Source organism: Sabethes cyaneus, chromosome 1 (genome assembly GCF_943734655.1).
Source record: "Sabethes cyaneus chromosome 1, idSabCyanKW18_F2, whole genome shotgun sequence".
In the NCBI taxonomy this organism is placed as follows: Eukaryota; Metazoa; Arthropoda; class Insecta; order Diptera; family Culicidae; genus Sabethes; species Sabethes cyaneus.
In genome coordinates this window covers 136,082,347-136,103,273 of record NC_071353.1, presented here as the reverse complement: position 1 = coordinate 136,103,273, position 20,927 = coordinate 136,082,347, and the positions used below count along the sequence as shown (strand labels likewise).

Sequence of the window (20,927 nt, the reverse complement as noted above, 5' to 3'; positions counted from 1 at the left end):
GCTCCTATACAAATGAAACACAAATTTCCTCAGAACTCGAGAACTAATCAAGCAAATGGAACAAAATTTGGCATGTGAAATTTTTCGAGGGCAAGAATATTTTCTATGGTGAATTAGGACCCCTCCCCACTTTAGGAGGGGGGGCTCCTATGCAAACGAAATACAATTTTCTCATAACTCGAGAACTAATCAAGCAAATGGAACCAAATTTAGCATGTGGGTGTTTTTGTAGGCAATTTTTTTTCTATGGTGAATTGAGACCCCTTCCCTCTTTAGGAGAGGAATAATGACCCCTCTCCCTTTTAAGAGGGGGAGGGGGGGTTCCCATACCAATGAAACATAAGTTTCCTCATAACTCGAGAAGTAATCAAGCAAATGGAACCAAATTTGGCATGTGGGGGGTTTTGGAGGCAGGAATGTTTTTAATGATGGTTTGAGGCCCCTCACCCCTGTGGTAGGGGGATAAGGACTCTCATACAAATAAAACAGAAATTTTTGCGTAACTCAAAACCTAATCGAACTCGAGTCATTTTAGACTCTTTCATAAAACATCTATCAATAACAAGACCACCAAAAACTATCAATAGTAACATTAGATAATTCAGCGCGAGACGGCCTTAGGCCGCGAGTGTTGCCGTCGACCTGCCGTCGGAAACGCCGGCCACTACGGGGGGCATCCTCCCGTAGAGATCGCCTCAAACTAGGTTTATTTATTTTCCTAGATCTACTGACCTCTATTACTTTCCTTCAGTTGGGTCACCCCTGCGAAATGGTACTTTCTACGAAAAGATTTTCCGTGAAATGGTACATCCCGCGTAAGGTTTTTCGCGAAATGGTATTCTGCGAAACTCTCTATGCCGCTTTATGGTCAACCGAGAATTGGTGTTCCGCAAAATGGTATTCGGCGAAATGGTTTGTAATGATGGCGAATATTTAAATGCTATCCGCTTTATTTTATCAGGCTAAGCAATGGGGGGAGTTGCTTTCTACTTTACTGTGAGGAAAATTTGTATATTAAAACACCCATAAACTCCCCAGAAACTTGCAAAACTCGAGATTGTGACAAAGGTCATTCGAGATTCACGATTTATGTACAACACAGTTTAATTTGTGGCAATACGAGGTTTGTCGGGTCAGCTAGTTTCAAATAAAAGTTTTAAATTTTCTTTTAAGTCTAGTGTCATTTCTAACTTCAAGTCCAAATTACTCCAACTTTAAATCCAATTTCAAATTCAATTTTAGGTCCAATTTCCAGTTCAAGTTAAAATGAAGTTTCAAGCCCAAATTAGTCTAAATTCAGACCTAATTTGATGTACCATGTCAAGTCCGATTTCAGCCCTAATTTCTAGTCCAATTTCAAACCCAATTGCACCCGAAAGTCCGGAGTTCTCAATCTAATCGGCCGGTATTTTTTGTGATCTTCGTGTGAACCCATTTCAAAAATAATTACTCCACTGTCTCTCATCTGGAAGGTCTTGATCTGTCGAACTTATATATTACTTATCTCCCGATAGGGCTGTGAGTAGCACTCAAAAACGTTCTTATTGAAAACGATCTCATTCGAAAATTGTCAGTTTTTATTAAATTTAGTGTCCAAGTATTTAAAAATCATTTTTCTACAGGAGTTAAAAACATAATTTTGATCAAAAACATTCTTTTATAAACTAAAAATCAGTTATCAAAATGGGAAAAGACATTCCCCGATTGAGCGCCAATACCAATGCAAGCGCACAGCTGCTACTCACCCGTTGGCAATTTACAATATTCTCACGATTATCAGCTGAACACTAACTACACCAAATCCTCGTAATCCTCCTTATTATTATTATCATTATTGTCATTATCCAAACGGTATATTCCACCGGCGCGGCGGCACAGCGCTCTAATCCCCTTCGGGGCTACTGCAACTGCAACTGCAGCAGCAGAGGCAGCGGCATTTCTGGTGTCCCTCTTTCGCGCACCAGCAGCCGGATTCAGCTGGCAAATCTTTTGGAAAAATAACACGTTCCACGTTGGGTTATAAAGCCCCATTGGACGAGCAACGACGACTGCCGCCGTCGCGGACCAGCACTCGGAACACGGGCAGATCATTAAAATAATGAATATTTACCGATTAATGACCCAATAAATTCCTACGTGCAGGGAATCGAAACCGGTAGATTTATAATGTCGTGTTGATTTTTCATCTCGGCAATAAACGATGATTCCAAGCTCACCGAGATATGATGATAGGTCTCTCTATGTAGTGTCGCTAAGTGACATTAAAATCTTTGTCGACCTTCGGCTAGGAAGTCCGTTGCTGATTACTCTACAATATCAATTTTCCCCACTCTGCCTTGGGCTCAATAAAAGGTTCTGCAATAGTAATTAGTTTTTCGTAAATGTGTGTTATTAAAAGTTAATTTATTCAGGTAGCGCCTTGCCGCTGATTCCACGGATCGAATCGATATTAATTTTTTTCAATCAACCTCCAATTTGGTCTATGATTTATAATCTTCCAACTACTCCCGTAACAATCTCGAAGCGCTATGATTACATATAGCTACACTAATCTTTCCCATTCTATGACCACATTGAAGTATTTACACCCTCCGCCTTTTCTGCTATCCGTGACACCCAAAAGGCATTAAGCCAACCCGTATTAGGCTCAATTTCGGACCCCAGCAGTTACCGGACCGGCACGGCCCCATCAAGTCAACTACGCATGACCCCCAATTACAAAAATCGACACCGCCTTTCGACAGTTCAGGGCATTATTATTAAAGCGGTGGCGGCGGCGACGATGTGGCTAGCTAATTTGTAATTTTCCTAAAGTGCGTGAATGAGTCTAAAACTAGTTTTTTTTCGCGTATGCGTATCAAATTGCCCACTAATCAACGCCGCCATTCTGTAATTTGATGAGGTACAATATTGAATTATACAACAGTTTTCAACACTAGTAGCACACTTCCATCATACTTAGTGTCAGCAACCCATTTACCCATTTAGGATGACCGGTATTAGTCATATGTGAGGCGATGCAGCGAAATAAGTGTCGGAAGTGTGTATTTTATCTAGTTGCATAATTTACCGGCAAACTTTCACCTAAAAGGAACAAAACCTTTTTTTTTGGAAATTGTGACATTTAAATTAAATTAGGACACGTAGCGAAAATATTTCCCTCTAACCGACGACCTCAACCGTAAATTAGTTTTGATTGGTGATGAACTTTTATAGCAAGCTGCCGCCTTTGCATTTTAGGCCTGGCTGGCATATTCGGCGGATTTTGAAAATTCGCATCACGACCACCATGTATAAGTATAAAAGGATGTCGTAGTCGACGTCGTCCTCGTTTGCGGCGGAGCCCTAATGCGGTTCTGGGCTGGCTGGCTGGCTGGCTGCTGGTTATGCTGGTTATGCTGGTTGAAAACGCGTCCATTTTCACGTCACGGCTCTGAACCGGAGCCACTTTGTGTGAATGAATTCACAATTAGTGGAAGCATAATTAAGCGCTAACCAAGCGCGCGACCGGAGCGCGGGGTTGCGCTTGCGATGCCGCGCTACCAAGAGGGTCATCTCCTAGCCGATGTTGCCTTCGCTTCGCGATTGAATGGCTTCATTATGCTGCAGTTTTGGCAGCTCTCTGATGATGGGCTGCACCACGAATCGGTATAGCGATTCGATCGAATCGGTAAAATAACATATTTATGATATTATCAATTTTCGATGACCTTTCACAAGACGGCGGAGGTAACGAAAGGGGGACAGAGAAAAAATACGCAATGCGGCTCTCAGAAAATTGGCGCATCGATCACTTCTCGCGTCGCTGACTGATGGCCTTCTTTTTCGCACCGACCGAACTTCCCACAAAAGGTTCGCAAAAATTGGGACAAAAAACAGCTATCGAATCGGTTTCGATTAAGACATCCTGTTAGGCAGACCTACGCTTCGCGTATGGTATGATAAATTGATCATACCTCTTCGTCATATTAAATTATAGGAACTTAATATTAGGCGAGAATAAACGAACTGACAAGACTTTTTTAGATGATTGGTTCTTTTCCCACTGTCCACACAAGAAGATCCCCGCCCATACACAGTAGCTGTCAAAATTGTCGAAATAAAAAGTTCGTATTTTAGCACAAGATTGGATGTATTGTTTGCATCTTATTGTTTATATCTTCATAATCTTTGAATGAAATTTCGTTAAACATAAAATATCATTTTAATAGATGCCTATTTCATAAATTTGAGAAAAAAAAGTCGCAGGTAAAATAAAGCGGATAGCACTTAAATATTCGCCGTGATTGTATAACATTTCGCCGAATACCATTTCCAAAGGGAGAGGGATCATAATTCACCATAGAAAAATTTTCTGCCTTCTAAAACTCCCACATGCCAAATTTGGTTCAATTTGCTTGATTAGTTCTCAAGTTATGAGGATATTTGTATTTCATTAGTATGGGACCCCCCCCCTTCTAAACAGGGGAGGGGTCCTAATTTATCAAAAAAAATCTTGCCTTCTAAAACCCCCACATGCCAAATTTGGTTCCATTTGCTTGATTAGTTCTCGAGATAAGAGGAAATTTGTACTTCAGTTGTTGGAAGCCTCCCCTCTTAAATGGAAGAGGGGTCATAATTCCCTTTCTAAAGAGGGGAGTGGTCTCAGTTCACCATAGAAAAAATTCTTGGCTCCACAAACACCCACATGCCAAATTTTGTTCCAATTGCTTGATTAGTTCTCTTGTTATGTAGAAATTTGTTTCATTTATATGGGAGCCCCCCGTTTTAGGAGGGGGAAGGGTCTCTAACTATCATAAGAACCTTCCTCGGCCCCAAAAACCCCTACATGCAAATTTTCACGCCGATCGGTTCAGTAGTTTTCGATTCTATCAGAGACATACCGACAAACAGAAAGAATTTCATTTATATAGGTATAGAAGATTTGGGTCATTCCATGCCAAGTGTCAAGAACCCGTGTAATTGACCTACTTGGATTTTTATCAAATTCGGTCAGAATGTTCGTTCTGAGTCAAAAAGCAAAAATTCCAAGTTTGATGCCGATTGGGATCCCCCTCCCTCTATGGCAGCTCCCTTTTTCTCAGGAAAAGCCTTGTTTTCGTCAAATCCGCAGTCAAAGCTGACACTCATTTGAATAACCTTGCCGAAGACCGGAACTTTCTAGATAGTCAGCAGCGCAAGATACAGCCTATATATGAATATTACATATACTCTAGCGCCACGTTGTGAGACAATTCTGCGCAATTTTCCTTATCACTTTGAAGTACGGTCAGGATCGCGACTTATTCCATGTTGGAACCAATTAAGTCAACTCCCATATAAGCTACATAGACTCCAATAAGGACGTTCGACCGCCTTAATGGAATCACTCGAGACCGTCCTTATTGGAAACGTTCTTGCTCGAAACCGCATATTTAGTCATTTTCAGAAAACCGAAGTCATCATCTTTGGTTCCAAAATGGCGTCAGAACACGATACTCCATACCCAGTCGTCATACTATTTCACCAATACCCATTTTATGGGGGTTTTGTATCATTTACTGACATTTACAAGTCCCATGGATATAGAGCACTATGTTGCGAAACGTTTAGGGGACGTTTTACGGTAAAAATATATATAAAGTCATAGTGGCATGTACATTGGTGTGAATAAATTGCATATTTTGACAAAAGTAAGGATTTTTATGTATTCTCATGTTGCATCATTTTCAATTTACAATTTACAATTTATTTAGAATATATCAACAGACAGTGTTCCCAGTCTTCAAGAAGGGGGATCGGAATAAAGTCGACAACTACAGGGGAAATCAGCCCTTTATGCTGCATCCAAACTGTTCGAATTGGTAGTCATAGAGCGACGAACGAACGAACAACATGGATTTCTACCCAAGCAGCCCTGTGCTACGAATCTACTTTCTTTTACTGAATACGTAACTAATAGCTTCACTGAACGCTCACAGACTGACGCAATTTACACCGATTTTCCTGCTGCCTTCGACAAAGTCACAATTTTTTATTTTATTTTATTTTATTTGATACATTCATCTGACAATGTCTTAATGAAGGTCACCCAAACTCTTACAAAGCATCAGTTCTTGACAATTTTTGAACAAAAATTCGAGTAGGCTCTCCAAATTCGTGCAGTTCTTCAACCCGAGTGAACATCCGGATGCATGACGTCACTGGTTCGTGGTACCCAAACGTGGTTCGGTGAAATTCCGTGTGCAATAAGGCCGTAGTTCGCAGTGATCTTTGAGATGCTCGGAAATTCACTTTTGAAAGCAGCGTCGGCGAATCAAAGTCGTTGTTCAACATTTTTGCTACAAACGTTGCCTGCTGAACTTTTCTGCGCCGTTCTAGTGTGTCCAAACCGAGCAGAAGACAACGTTCACGATAAGGAGGGAGATTCTCTGGGTCTCTCCAAGGCAACTCTCTGAGGGCAATACGGATAAATCGTCTTTGGATGCGTTCGATTCTTAGAATCCAGGTGAGCTGATGTGGTTGCCAAATCACGCAGGCGTTTTCAAGCAAAGGACGAACTAGTGCACAGTATAAAGATTTAAAGCAGTGAGGGTCCTTAAAATCTCTTCCGATTTTGGAGATAAATCCCAGCTGTCGGGATGCTTTGGAAATAATAGCAGAACGGTGAGCGTTAAACATAAGTTTGGAGTCGAGTAAGATGCCGAGGTCGCTAACTTGCTCTACCCTCCGGAGAGTATTTCCATTTATATTGTAGTCAAAGATGATAGAGTTTTGAGTGCGATGAAATGTTATCACCTCACATTTTGCTGTGCTCACTATCAAGTAGTTGATCTTACACCAATTCACGAAGCCATCTAACAATTTTTGGAGCCGACAGCAGTCGTCGATGGAGCGAACGGTAAGAAACAGTTTAAGATCGTCAGATAAGTGCGCATCCAGTTTCTAGTACCATAACTACATCGTTAAAAAAACAATATGAACAGCAAGGGCCCTATATTGCTTCCTTGAGGAACACCAGACTTATTTGTAAACACAGATGAAACAGTAGATTCTAACTTGACTTGCAAGACTCTATCGCGTAAATATGATTTAAGCCAAGCCAATAGCTGCTCTGAGGCTCCCAAACGATGCAATTTCCGCAGAAGGATGCGATGATCGATCCGGTCGAATGCAGCTTTTATGTCAGTGTAAACTGCGTCGACTTGTGCTTTTTCTTCAAGTTGCGTGATGCAGAAGGAGATAAAGTCGAGTAGATTGGTGGAAACCGATCGGCCAGGCATGAACCCGTGCTGGTGGGCTGATATATAATTTTTGGTACGGTTAAGCATCGCAGTGCCCGCAATAATTTCAAAAAGTTTGGAAGCTGCAGACAAGCTGGTAATTCCTCTGTAGTTCCTAACATTCCGACGATCGCCACTCTTATGAACGGGAAACATAAAGGATCGTTTCCAAATACTAGGAAATTTTCCTTGTGCAAAAGACTTGTTGAAAATACAACAAAGTGGTACGGATAACTCAAATGCGCAGCGACAAAAAATAGCGACTGGGATTCCATCAGGTTTTTCAATAACAACAGGATCCGTACTTTTGTCGGGAGGAATGTACACAGCGCCAAATAAAATTTTCAACCCATGAATATTCGCGGCAATACAGACTTGCTCTAACCTACTTGCTTGTGCTGACGTGAGAGCAACGCATGGGTACTGCCGGGCGACCACCGTACTGCTGTTGCAAAGCTAAACCGGCTTGGATTTAACGGAATTTTGCTAAATTGGTTTGACTCCTATCTAACTGGACGTACTTGGCAAGTAAGAATTGATCACGAGATTTCCGAGCCGTTCTCTGCTTCTTCTGGGGTCGCCCAAAGCAGCCATCTGACGTGCACTACTTGCTTGATTGCCCGCGACTAGCGTTAGCAGACGACTTAAAATTATTCTTGAAAATTAACGACATGAATGACGCCCATCTTCTGCAGAAGCAATTGGACATCTTCGCGCACTGGCACTGGTGTAAGCTAAACTGCATGCTACTCAACCCATTGAATAGCTCGGTAATGACTTTTACCAGGAAGGTTCAGCCACTGAACTTTAACTACGAACTCAATTCTACACCGATTCCACGGGCTGACCACCGCAAAGACCTCGGCGTGATTCTAGACTGCCGTCTCACCTACAAACAGCATATATCTTTCATCGTATCTTTAATCGTATCCAAAGCTTCCAGAATGCTCGGCCTAATTATCCGCATGACACGTCAATTCCGAAATATACAATCCCTTACTGTTTTGTATTGTGCATTAGTGCGATCCTTTCTTGAGTACTGTTCAACGGTTTGGAATCCTCAGTATAATAACGCCTCGTATCGCATCGAAAACATCTAACGGAGATTTGTTCGCTACACCCTTCGTCGCCTACCTTGGAGAGAACCAATACAGCTCACTCCTTACGAGGGACGTTGCCAGCTTCTTCAACTTGACACGCTTTATTTATGCCGGGACGCCTCCCGTGCAATGACCGTCGCCGAAGTTTTAGCTGCTCTTATCGACTGCCCAGATTTACTCCAGTGGATCAACATGAACTACGGTGCCAACCGCGCAATTATGGGCTTGCAGCGAGTCTTCACTAGAGTATCGTCTGTTTTCGATGTTCACTTGCCCCACAACATACTACGCTCGAAGATCATTTTATTATTGACACGAATTCTGTATCATTAGGGCAACCACTTTATACACTACATATTAGAACACTTGGTTTTGAGAAAATAATTGTATAGAATTTTTTATAGTATTTTAGACAATTGCGTCTCCTGTAAAATTAACTATATGGTCAATAGACCACTATAATTCGAAACAACTCAACTGTCAGTGTTTTTAGGACGTGTTTAATTGAAAATGCGTTAATCAAAGATTTGTCTGAATATTTTTCGTTTAGAGTGTATTCTAATGTCAACACAGCTTGTGAGTTTGTTTTGAATTTTCATTCATTTTAAAGTCGTGGTAATCATGGACGCAAAGAGGGAACTTGTGATCTGTTTATTTTTTTACCATGTGATATTTTAAAGAAACTGAAGCCATTCGAAATAAACGGAAGATTCATCTTTCGTACCATCGTACGATAGAAGGGCGCCGGTTCTTGGAAAATGCCGGACACCGGAAGCCATCAAATGATTAAGAGAGCGAAGCGATCCGACGAAAACCAGAACGGTATGAACGTAAAATGGCTAACAAACTGAGAATTTTTGCAGTCAACCATGAAGAATATTTAAAAAATGATCACCATTTGATTCCATACAAAAACAACGGGTGCAAGGTTTGACTGAGAAGTAGAAGGTTGCAAGAGTCGAAACATGTCGCCAGCTGCTCAAGCCGGTGATTGTGAAATTATATTTTCGGACGAAAAAATGTACCTGCTACAGGATCCCCACAACCAACAATATGATCGGATGTATCAGAAAGATTTCTAATATTCTTCGGGACAAATTAGCTGCTCAAAGGTTCCAAAATGTTTCGAGAGTTTCTCCAAAAGTCACAAGGTTCCATTGCTGTTCATTGAATTTGGTGTTAAAATCCACACTAAATATTACATCGATAATTTTTATAAGAACCATTTGTTTCCCATCGTCAAAAAACACTACAAGAATGCACCATATTGCCTTCAGTTAGATTCTGCACCGTCTCACCAGGCGAAAGCTACACAGGCTTGGTGTGAGGACAATTTTCCGGATTTTATTTCTTCGAAAGAGTGGGCAGGCTCTTCGGCTGATTTGAATCCTATTGACTTCTTAGCATGGGGTTACATGCTAGGCAAACTAGGGAGCACCAAAGGATTGACTGTGGATACTTTCAAGTAACGTTTGGAGACTTGATGTGGGTTGACGCTGATCAAGTCACGTCATGTCTGCACTCCAAAAGTTAAGGCTTTCACATGCTGTTATAAATGGCATTCCAGTGTATATTCTGAAGTTGTGCTCGAAGGTGTTACTTGCTCTACTAACGAAATTATTTAACAGGTTACTGCAAGAAAGCAAATAATGCTCTGAACCAGGTAAAATCCTCATTTATCTTCCCTGTTCACAAGAAAGGTGATAAGAGAGACATTCGGAACTACAGAGGCATTACCTCTTTATGATGCTGTTCAAAAGTTTTTGAGATCATTCCCAGGTAACCAATTAGCATTACCAATGCCATTCAAATGCCAATAAACCAATTCAAAGCCAATAAGCATTCAATTCACCTTAAATGCTACTTAAAAACTATTTTGGCAAAATATACAGCTACTTTGCTGCTAACCCTCTTATAGTGCTGACAATGCTTATTTACGGCTGATTACCGACAAGAAGAATTTAAATACAATTTTGGCTGCCAATCTAATGCAGTTAGGCAGTCAAAAAGCTAATAAACAGCAACATGCAGTACAAAATGCCAAATATGCCAATAACCGGCTGATTTACTGCTTATGTTAATGCTTATTGGTTACCTGGGTTATCAATGAGGCTCAGCAGGGGTTATTTTCTAAGCGGTCTGTTGCGACAAGTTTGCCCGAATCTGCATCACTATACATCCACACAATGCACAACGGTGGACAAGTTATTGCTGTGTGCACTGATCTCAAGGCAGTTGTGCAACTGACTTTGGGAAAAGAGGGGGTTCCATCGAGGAGGAATATATACGGTAAATAAACCTTTGTTTCGTTTCCATTATAGCGATTTTCATTGAGCAAATCAATGTATAATTAGCTACGTGACAGAAGGGGGAGTCAACTCCAAGGAACCAAATGTAGGGGGACGAGGAACGTCAGTATATTCCGCCATAGTTCCGGAACTTCTGAAGTGTTCTTCAACAAACGTCGTTTGTCGAACACATATTTTTTGGCATAAAAGTATCAGCGCAGGAGGGTTGACACAAGAGGACGACGGTCCCTTGCGAGGATAGAGAAAAGTTCAAATCGGTAAAGGGGTGCGTTTCTTTGCATTTGGAACGATAGCAGTTGTACAAGTTGATTTATTTCTGAAAAGGGGAATAGGGTGGTCATTAAAAAGGGGGAGGTTCAAAAACGTAAAACAGGCTTTGTGTCGATTTCTGGGGATTGCCGAGAAGAAGACAGTTTTACAAGTGGTTGGGGGTCAACTTGAGGGGAACTGACAAAACAAGCAGACATATCCAATTCCATGGCATTTTTGGGAGAGTCGCTGAATTGGAGGCCTCCAATTACAAAAGTAAATACCATTCTTCCATTCTTCCTTTTTCCTAAGCTACGGTAAAGCTGGGTGTGATCAGCAATAATGACTTTTAGGCAAGGTTTTAACTAGTGTTATTCCCCAACATTGGTCCTCAACCGGTTATTGCGGTTATAGCGAATAAGTTGTAAGGAACCTTGACTAATTTGCCGTTTCCTGTCAGCGATAGAAACTACGAATTCAACAATTTATTTTCAAAGAAAATTTCTATTGACAGAACTCAATGGGAACGAATCATAATTCATCATTCAGTAAATCACGTCCAGTAACGATGTGTTTCTTGATCGCATAATATATTGCGCTATGTGTCGATAAAGTAGCACGCCACGGCTGTAAAACTGACGCATGGAGGACATTAGATGATAAGTTTTATGTGTTTTTTTATTGTTGCAAATACACGATTCTAACATTGAACCATTGACCGATCATTGACCAACCAAAAACCCTAAGAAATATATACGATAATTGACACGACTTCGACGGGTATAGTGTCATGTCGGTTTAACAGGCACGAAACAATGCGTGTCAAGGCGTTTTCCTCCACACGATCGAAGCTCATCTTTTATAAATCCTTTGTAGAAATGTCGGTAGGTTCGCCTCATATGTTATCGACCGTTTGAAATCTTCTAGCAGAACGAGCAATATAATCAGCTAATTTTAATTCATACAGTTGAGGCTTCCTCTTACGTAATTCTTCGAATTACGTTTGTATCCAAAAGCAAACCAACGTGAGTTTAATTTAAATCAGAGTAAACTCCACAACAAGTACGTGTAAATGACTCCTAACTGTTGTTGACTTCAGGCTAAAACTAGCAGACGACCTCTTCAACAGATGCAAAACTAGCCGTATCAGGCAGGTACAGGTTTTTTTTTCTACCTTCTCTACACTAGTGGCACTGGCTGGTGCAGTGACACAAAACCCTCGACAGGCCAGCTGCCGGTTGATTTTACGAACCCCGAAGATGACGCTCGATGCTCGCACAAAACTAGGAGGAATGTGGCTGAGGCCAAACTGGCTTGTCTTACACGATATCGTCTTCTTTTCTCCCTCACCCACGTGCCCTGGGCGGCACGTTGCATGTCCAGTTTGTTGGAGCTACTTACCGCCGCGCCGGCCGTCCTGACGCAAACAACCCGCCGCCGCGCCGTGGAGGATGTCAAGGGGTCATTGGGGTTGTTGCGTAAGTAAAAGAAGATGAGCAAAGCTGCTCGTTAAGGCATGGATGGTGTTGCGAAAAAAGCAACAACATCTGGTTGGTCACAAAACCGATGAATGTTTTGATAAAATATAAAATACTAAACTTTTGACAGCGCAGGGACCTTCTTCTTACACTCGTACCGCACAGAACCGATTACACAATCACTAGCGAACGAGGTTATGGGAACGAAGTTTAAACCACCTTTTTCTGAGCTATTCTTTTATTTTTTTTTTTGCAGATGGCCGTGAGGAGAATGTTCGGACCAAACGGGGACGCAAGCCTCGTGTTTCGGTGCTACCCAGCCGGGTCGATGCGGAACCCAGCCAAAGCCTGGACCACGGAGAGTCGGCCGGAGACGATTCACCGGTAATACCGCCCGGATTTCTAAGTCCCTCGGTGCAGGAGTACCTCGAGCTGGGAAAGTCGATTCCTGGTGAGTTCTGTCCAAACCAAAACAAAAAACTATTTCCTACAATATTAATTAAGTAAAATGGACATTTATTTCGCCCACCGAGAGGAACATATCATGCGCAGTAATAATTAATTTATACTCAAATTCACTTTGCAATTAGCAAACGAGGGGGGTGTGCAACTTTTTCGTTGCCCCCGATGTGCGCGATTGGGGACATTTTTATCTGCTGGTTGAGTAGCGCCCCAGCAGCACCGGCGGTGGAAATAAAAACTACAAGAAATTCGTTTGCTAGGGAAGAAAAAAAACGAACGAACGGTCGGCCCGCATGTTTCCTGTCGATAGGTGTTGTGTATTGAAACAAATTGGGTTTGGATGGGCGGAAAGAGATAGAGTGAGAGTGTAAGAGCGGGCGCATTACGCCCATTAGTGAGGTACCGCGCCGTCGTGCCATTGCATAGCGCCATTATTTATTTATCTGAGCCGCGTGCCAACCGGAAAAGCGACGACCCGCTGCAGTACTATTGCTGCAATACTCCACCAAATTGCATCCACGTTGCAATGCAACGACGAACGGAAAGATTCCTTTGGGTAAAAATGCCGTTACTACATAAATTGGGTTTAAAGTTTATAATACAAAAATCTCTTGTCATAACTTGAAAACAATTTTGGTGCACTGTGCACATTTATTTGGGGAAGGTTCGAAGATCTACAACTTTGATGAAGACAGCATTTAAATTCATCAGTTTTATAGAAACGATTATGAGACTCGACTCATATAATTTCTTTCTGTGTGGACGTGATAATGAATTTTTGATCTAGTATTTAATAAGTATTTTTTATCTATTGTGATCTCGTCCAAGTGTTGTATTCCGCAATTCGTTCTTTTTACAGTATCGCTATAGAGTATGCGAACTACGTATTATCCGTGCTTAAGTATCGGTGTTTTTTTTTCACCCCTTTTTTCCTATTACATTTTTAACTAACCAATCGATGCTCTCGATTATAATTTGCTTCATTCGCACCTCAAGTAAGTACCACCTTTTATAACTTGCCCTGGTAAGGCTTCATTGTTGGTAAATTCAGGAAAGAAGAATATCTTATCATATCATTAAAACTCCTAATAAACAAAATGGCCCCCAATACACTACCTTGAGGTACACACGCCCAAAGAGCGATCCTTTCCCGGGATCTAAGGTGAAATCTTCAACTAATAAACTGCTTTGAGTTCCCTCTAAGTTCTGCCGCATAAAGAGCTCTGAAACCATTTATAGGCGGCACTCGTTATTCCAAAGCGCTCGCTTTATAGATACGTAGTTTGTAACAACCGAATGGACCTAGAAGTTTTCTCAAAAGAGTGCCTTTCAGATCGAAAAAAAACGCAACATTCTCCATTATTCCATTTTGCTAGCAAGCACCAAATTCAATGCAGTTTCACAAGGACGCGACAAGCTCTAAAATTTTCATAACCATGCAACATATTAATAGAGCCAATCTCTTCGCCTTTAATTATTTTATTTCCAGAGGTTCATGAACCAATTCAATGTGCTGATTAATTGACGAAACACGACCGATGAAATAATTATTGAACTACATAAGTAGCGGAATGTTTGTTCTGTACCATTAAAAGTTATGGTCCGCGGTTTTACAATCGCCCGGTTTTAACAATGACTTGAGTATTCTTCATAACTCTTTGTTGTTGCTTTTGTCCTTTGATCAATGATTCATTACATATTCCGTAAAACCACACAATTGCACGAAAGATAATTTCTGTTTGCTTTACGAAACTTTTTGCACCATTTGACTTTTTTTTTTATCGCTTAGGGCGCAAATGAGCCACATTGTACCAGCTATTCGAGTTCTTTGTAACAACTAACTTTTGTGTTTGACTAACTGATTGGATACATGCTTTTATTTAAGGCGTTTTTTTATTATCAAGGTGCCCTACTATTAATCAATACAAGCTTCTTGCAATAAACTTGGATACCTTTTGTTTTGGGTTTTTTCTTCAGATCTTTAATTTCACCTGATTACTCTTACTACTCTTTATGATCGTTATTTATAGCTATCGTCTCATCAACATCGGTTGCATTTAACTTAGGACACACCACTGAAGAATTAAAGAGAAACAAAGTTGATGGAAATGTTTTCTTTTCAAGTTTTACTGAACCTGGAAATACACGTACATCCCTAATTACCTACTTTTTTTTTAATTCAATAAATCCGCTAACGATTTGGGATCTAGGGCTTAGAATTAAGAATTTAGAATTTAGATTTAGGGTTTTCAAGATTTAGGATCTGCGATTTGGGATTTTGGATATAGAATTTGTAATTTTGATTCTGGTTTTAGGATTTAGAACTGAGACTGCGAAACCCAAAAATCCAAACCAAGTTTCTATCCACAGTGTAAACCGTTATTATCTTAGTATTAAGGACTCATGATTTAGAATTTCCAATTTAGGGTTTAGAAGATTTGAATTTAGAATTAGGGATCCAGCCATTTTAATTCAACATTTCAACAATTTGAGGATTTCGGAATTAGAATTGCTGATTTAGGATAGGTGATGTAAGATTTAGAATTAAGGATTTTGAAATTTTGTTTCTGGATTTAGGATTTATAATTTGAGGTTTTGGATTACCGATTTATCGATCAGGATCTGGGTATTATGATTTATAATTATGTACTTAGGATTTGGGATTTGAAATTGAGGCTTTTGGAGCTTTGGTTCAGGATTTAGTATTTCCGATCTAGGATTTAAGATGAAGGAATCACAATTTGGGATTTCTAATTTAGGACTAATAATTTGGAAATTATGATTTTCCCTACGATAAAACTGAACCTTGTCGTGGTGTAGGGCTTTTTGACTAATCAGTAAATGAACAGCGGTCACGTTTACTTCTGAATGTGGGTATATATCAAAATACTTTTGTGATTTCAAGTGGGACTCGGGGTAAAAATTTACCAAATGTTATTGTTGCGTTGTTCAGAAAGTGCTTTTATTCCGTTTAAGAATAAGGCCAGTATGGGGATCTCTGATAATAGATTAAGTTTTCTGGGATGCATCCCTATTTATCACAACTGTCACAAATATCTCCGAAAAATGTCGGATTGATTGAGTTGGTCGGGGGCTTAGGGTTAGTAAGGGGATGTAAGCGGGATACCAGATCCGATTGGATGCCGAAGGACCACTCTGTAATGATTACGGGTAATAGCACTTCTTAGGTAGCAGATGGGAAAATTAGGTCAATTCGTGTCGCGTGTTCGAGTTTCGGCTAGGCCGTGCTGCTAGATAGAGTAGGATTTTTGCTCTGGCCCCGTGGCTGTCCTGAGCTCTGATGGCCGCCCGCGGGCTCTGTCGATGGGAAGGGGTCGAGTCTTAAAGAGACGCTTAAGCCCAGAGCTTTACAGCACTTTGGTCTCGAGGGTTGGAAGGCGAGCGAGTCTCTATATTTTGAAGCTTCTGTCGACTACCGCGAACGTCCAGCTTGTGCTGCGCTCAATTTACTTTGTATCGTGGGAATGCATTGTGAAGGGGATGAAAGATTAAATTTGCCCTGATAAGTTGATCCGAGTTGCTCCGAAATTTGTCTTATCTATTGGTTCATTTGTGGTTGTTTGTGTTGGAAAACTAAAAGCGGGCGCGCGGGAAGACCAGTGTCAGGCGGGGCTGACGAATTCTCCACTTCTTCACTATACCGCGTATTGCAACTCGAGTGGTACAAAAAGTCCAAAGCACATTTACAAATCCGATCTATTATTTTTCTTCTCATCATCATCATTATCATCATCATCGTCATCATCATCATTATCATCATCATCGTCATCATCATCATTATATTTAAAATATGACATTCCGGCCTTTGGCAGAGAGATCTTAGAGTCAGTTCGTGGAGTCCGCGCAGGGCCGAAACGCCTCCGCCTGCGGGTATAGGCGTGACGGCTATGCTTGGGGCTCTACCTGTGTTTTAGTGGGCGCCAGTGCCTGTCTCGTCAGGTAGAACTGATGTTTGAGGTCTCCCTGACACTTTGTTGACAACACAAAAGGGCCCAGCGCAGAGTTTTATACGCTATTAAGCGACCAGTTGGATAACCCGAAAAAAAGGAAAAAAAGGAAAATAATTTGGAAATTATGATTTTGGAGTCAGAGTTAAAGAATTTGAAACTCTAATCATGGGTCCCACACAACTGTGGGTCATTTCAGCTTTAGCTGCAAATTTCTGTTTAAATATCCCCTAATGATTGATAATATTTACGCATTAATCGACAGATAAATCTAAAATTACTAATAATAGTGTGTGACCCATGATTGTGGACTGAATGTATTTAGGATCGTAAATCTTCAGTTAGCTTCGAGGTTTGATCCTGATCTAACAGGCCAGTCGTTCTATGTTTGAATCTCAGGTGGGTGGTGTTTTCTACAGTTAGTAGGGCCGTTGCACTTATAGCCACCGTAAATGTCCTGTACTACTGTAATAACCGGCTGCGAAGGCGCTCAGGAACAAAAAAAACAAAAACGCTTTCATGAATCTTTTATCACTATAAAAGACTATGAATTGGTGAAGACAAAAATATGATCAGAATTTTCTAAAGATTAGAACGTAGCTTTGAAAATTTGAAAAAATGTTAGGAAAAATTTCCTTTAAATTTTCTTGAAAAGTATGAACCCTTAATTTTTTTCGAATCTTGTTTCCGTGCATAAATTATGCCTGCATAGAAAATTCCATGAACTCTGGGACACATCTGCCCATAATCGAAATGTTCACTGTTGTTTTTTTTCTGCTAAATAAAATAAAAACTTTTAGGGTTTATTTCTAATTTCCGTCGTAGTAAGTAAAGCCATTCTAATTTTCATCATTTGTTGGATGTATTTAATGAATACTCCAAAAGTTCTTGTGCTGATTTGTCTAAAACACACTTACCTTCCGATCCTTAAACTTTGAAATCACTGAAAAGCGATTATTAAAGCATATTATTGAAATTACGCGACTGACTTTATTTCTTAAATTCGTCGTACCGTTTTAAAATCCGTCCATCAACATTTTTCATCGTCCGAACTAAAAATCACAACAATGTTTACGAAGCTAACGCGAATGTATTTGTGTAGGACGGTATGACAAATGTTATTCTGCAAAATTTCTGCAGGTCAGGCGAGTTTCCTGGCTGTAGAATAACGACGACGCCTTCCATGAGTTATTTTCATTTATGAATGACGGAAATTCAAACGATTAGTCGATATTTTCTTCTTCGTCGCACGAAAAAATGTAGGAAATTTGACTGGTAGGACTTCTCTAATGATAAAAGCAATTAAATAGATCTCAACTCACTTTGATTGATCGCGTTTGATAGACAACAAACTATAATATTAGGGAATAACTAGTTTTGCATTGTGTGTCAAATAAATGCTGATATTTTTAATAATTTGTGTTGGATAGGACGGGAATAGGCAATTATGACGAAGCAGCAACATACCCTATTTCTTTACATTCAATTCCTGAGAACTGCTATGTATTACAGTCCAAGATTTATCAATTCCTTCTACACATGTTTTTTCTTTCAGAAAGAACTGCATAAATCAGCACTTAAAATTTTTCTAGAATTCAGAGAACGTTATTTACATAAAAAATAGAAGAGATCTCAAATGACAACCTTAGGGAACGCATAAAGTATCAAGATCATTGTTCGATTGAACTGTTATAAACAACTACTGATTATTATTTATCGGAAATTAGTAAAACAATATTCTAGTTCAATTTGTTATTTCTGAGGAATTGCAGAAGCTACTCCTACTAAGCCTTAGTTTCGTATTTGGGCATGAGACCAGGCCAAATCTGCAGTGGAAGCTCAAAATAGCTTTTACACCGGAGCACCACAAGCGAGAACAACTTTTAGTTCAAAAGGTCGGTTCTGGGCTCTTTCTCACGTCATATTTTATTTTTCTGTTAAACACCCATAGAAGCGTACCAGGCACTAAATCCACATATTTGTTTTAATGAGAACAAGTTTTCATCGAAGGAAAAGTGACATGGCATTTTTCAAGCCATCGTAGTATGTTTGAGTATTTGTAAACCAATTTTCCAGAAATTCATAACGTTAATTTAAATTCTGGACGTAAAAAAGGGAGGACGTTAATTCAAATTTTCGACGTAAAAAAGGGAGGACGTTAATTCAAATTCTAGACGCCAGAGGAGAGGACGTTAATTCAAATGTTATCCGTAAAAAGAGAGGACGGTTATTCAAATTATGGACCTAAAAAGAAAGGACGTTAATTAAGATTTTGGACGCAAAAAGACAGGCCGTCAATTCAAGTTTTAAACTTATAAAGAGAGGAAGTTACATCAAATTTTTGACATAAAAAGAGAGGACGTTGATTCAAATTTTGGACGTAAAATGAGAGGGCGTTAATTCAAACTTCGAAAGTTAAAAGAGAGGACGTTAATTTGAATTCTAGGAGTAAAAACAGTGGACGGTAATTCAAATTTCAGATGTAGAAAGAGAAAACATTAATTCGAACTTTTGACGTTAAAAAAGAGGACGTTAATTCAAATTTCGGACATAAAAAGAGAACGGTGATTCGAATTTTGGACGTAAAAAGAAAGGACATTAATTCAAATGTTGGACGTAAATAGAGAGGACGTTTGCTCAAATTTTCGACGCAAAAAGAGAAGACGTCAATTCAAATTTTGGACGTAAATGGAGAGGACGTTAATTCAAATTTTGGACGCAAAAAGAGAAGATGTTAGTTCAAATTTCGGACGTAAATAAAGAGGACGTAAGTTCAAATTTCGGACGTAAAATGAGAGGGCGTTAATTCAAACTTCGAAAGTTAAAAGAGAGGACGTTAATTTGAATTCTAGGAGTAAAAACAGTGGACGGTAATTCAAATTTCAGATGTAGAAAGAGAAAACATTAATTCGAACTTTTGACGTTAAAAAAGAGGACGTTAATTCAAATTTCGGACATAAAAAGAGAACGGTGATTCGAATTTTGGACGTAAAAAGAAAGGACATTAATTCAAATGTTGGACGTAAATAGAGAGGACGTTTGCTCAAATTTTCGACGCAAAAAGAGAAGACGTCAATTCAAATTTCGGACGTAAATGGAGAGGACGTTAATTCAAATTTTGGACGCAAAAAGAGAAGATGTTAGTTCAAATTTCGGACGTAAATAAAGAGGACGTAAGTTCAAATTTCGGACGTAAAATGAGAGGGCGTTAATTCAAACTTCGAAAGTTAAAAGAGAGGACGTTAATTTGAATTCTAGGAGTAAAAATAGTGGACGGTAATTCAAATTTCAGATGTAGAAAGAGAAAACATTAATTCGAACTTTTGACGTTAAAAAAGAGGACGTTAATTCAAATTTCGGACATAAAAAGAGAACGGTGATTCGAATTTTGGACGTAAAAAGAAAGGACATTAATTCAAATGTTGGACGTAAATAGAGAGGACGTTTGCTCAAATTTTCGACGCAAAAAGAGAAGACGTCAATTCAAATTTCGGACGTAAATGGAGAGGACGTTAATTCAAATTTTGGACGCAAAAAGAGAAGATGTTAGTTCAAATTTCGGACGTAAATAAAGAGGACGTAAGTTCAAATTTCGGACGTAAAAAGAGAGAACGTTAATTCAAATTTTGCACGTGAATGGAGAGGACAATAATTCAAATTACGGACGTAAAAAGAGAGGACGTTAATTAAACTTTCGAACGTAGAAAGAGAGGACGTTGATTCCAAATTTAGACGTAAAGAGAGAAGACGTTAATTCGTATTTTGGACGCAGAAAGAGAGGACATTAATTCAAATTACGGTCGTAAAAAGTGATGACATTAATTCAAATTTCGGACGTATAAAAAGGACGTTAATTCAAATTTTGGACGTATAAAGAAAGGACATGATTTCAAATCTCGGACGTAAAAAGAAAGAACGTAATTCCAATATTAGACGTAAAAAAAGAGGACGTTAATTCAAATTTTAGGCGTAAAAAGAGAGGACGCTGATTCAAATTTTGGACGTATAAAAAGAGAGGACGTCCATTTAACTTTTGGACCTAAAAAGAGAGGACGGTAGTTCAAATTTTGGACACCAATAGAGAGGACGTTTATTTGGA

At 39.7% G+C, this 20,927-nt stretch overlaps 2 protein-coding genes across 3 annotated transcripts in view; one reads left to right on the top strand and one right to left on the bottom strand.

The window, feature by feature from the left end:
* Positions 1-20,927, bottom strand: part of LOC128732899 (uncharacterized) — a 542,040-nt gene that overhangs the window by 144,824 nt on the left and 376,289 nt on the right. The gene's annotated exons all lie outside the window — the stretch shown is intronic.
* The window catches only part of LOC128732900 (uncharacterized), a 142,191-nt gene that overhangs the window by 117,588 nt on the left and 3,676 nt on the right, over positions 1-20,927 (top strand). For both annotated transcript variants that reach the window (XM_053826337.1, XM_053826338.1), the window contains one exon: positions 12,655-12,849. In XM_053826337.1, the coding sequence (XP_053682312.1) occupies positions 12,655-12,849 (195 nt within the window). The remainder of the gene's footprint in view (positions 1-12,654; positions 12,850-20,927) is intronic.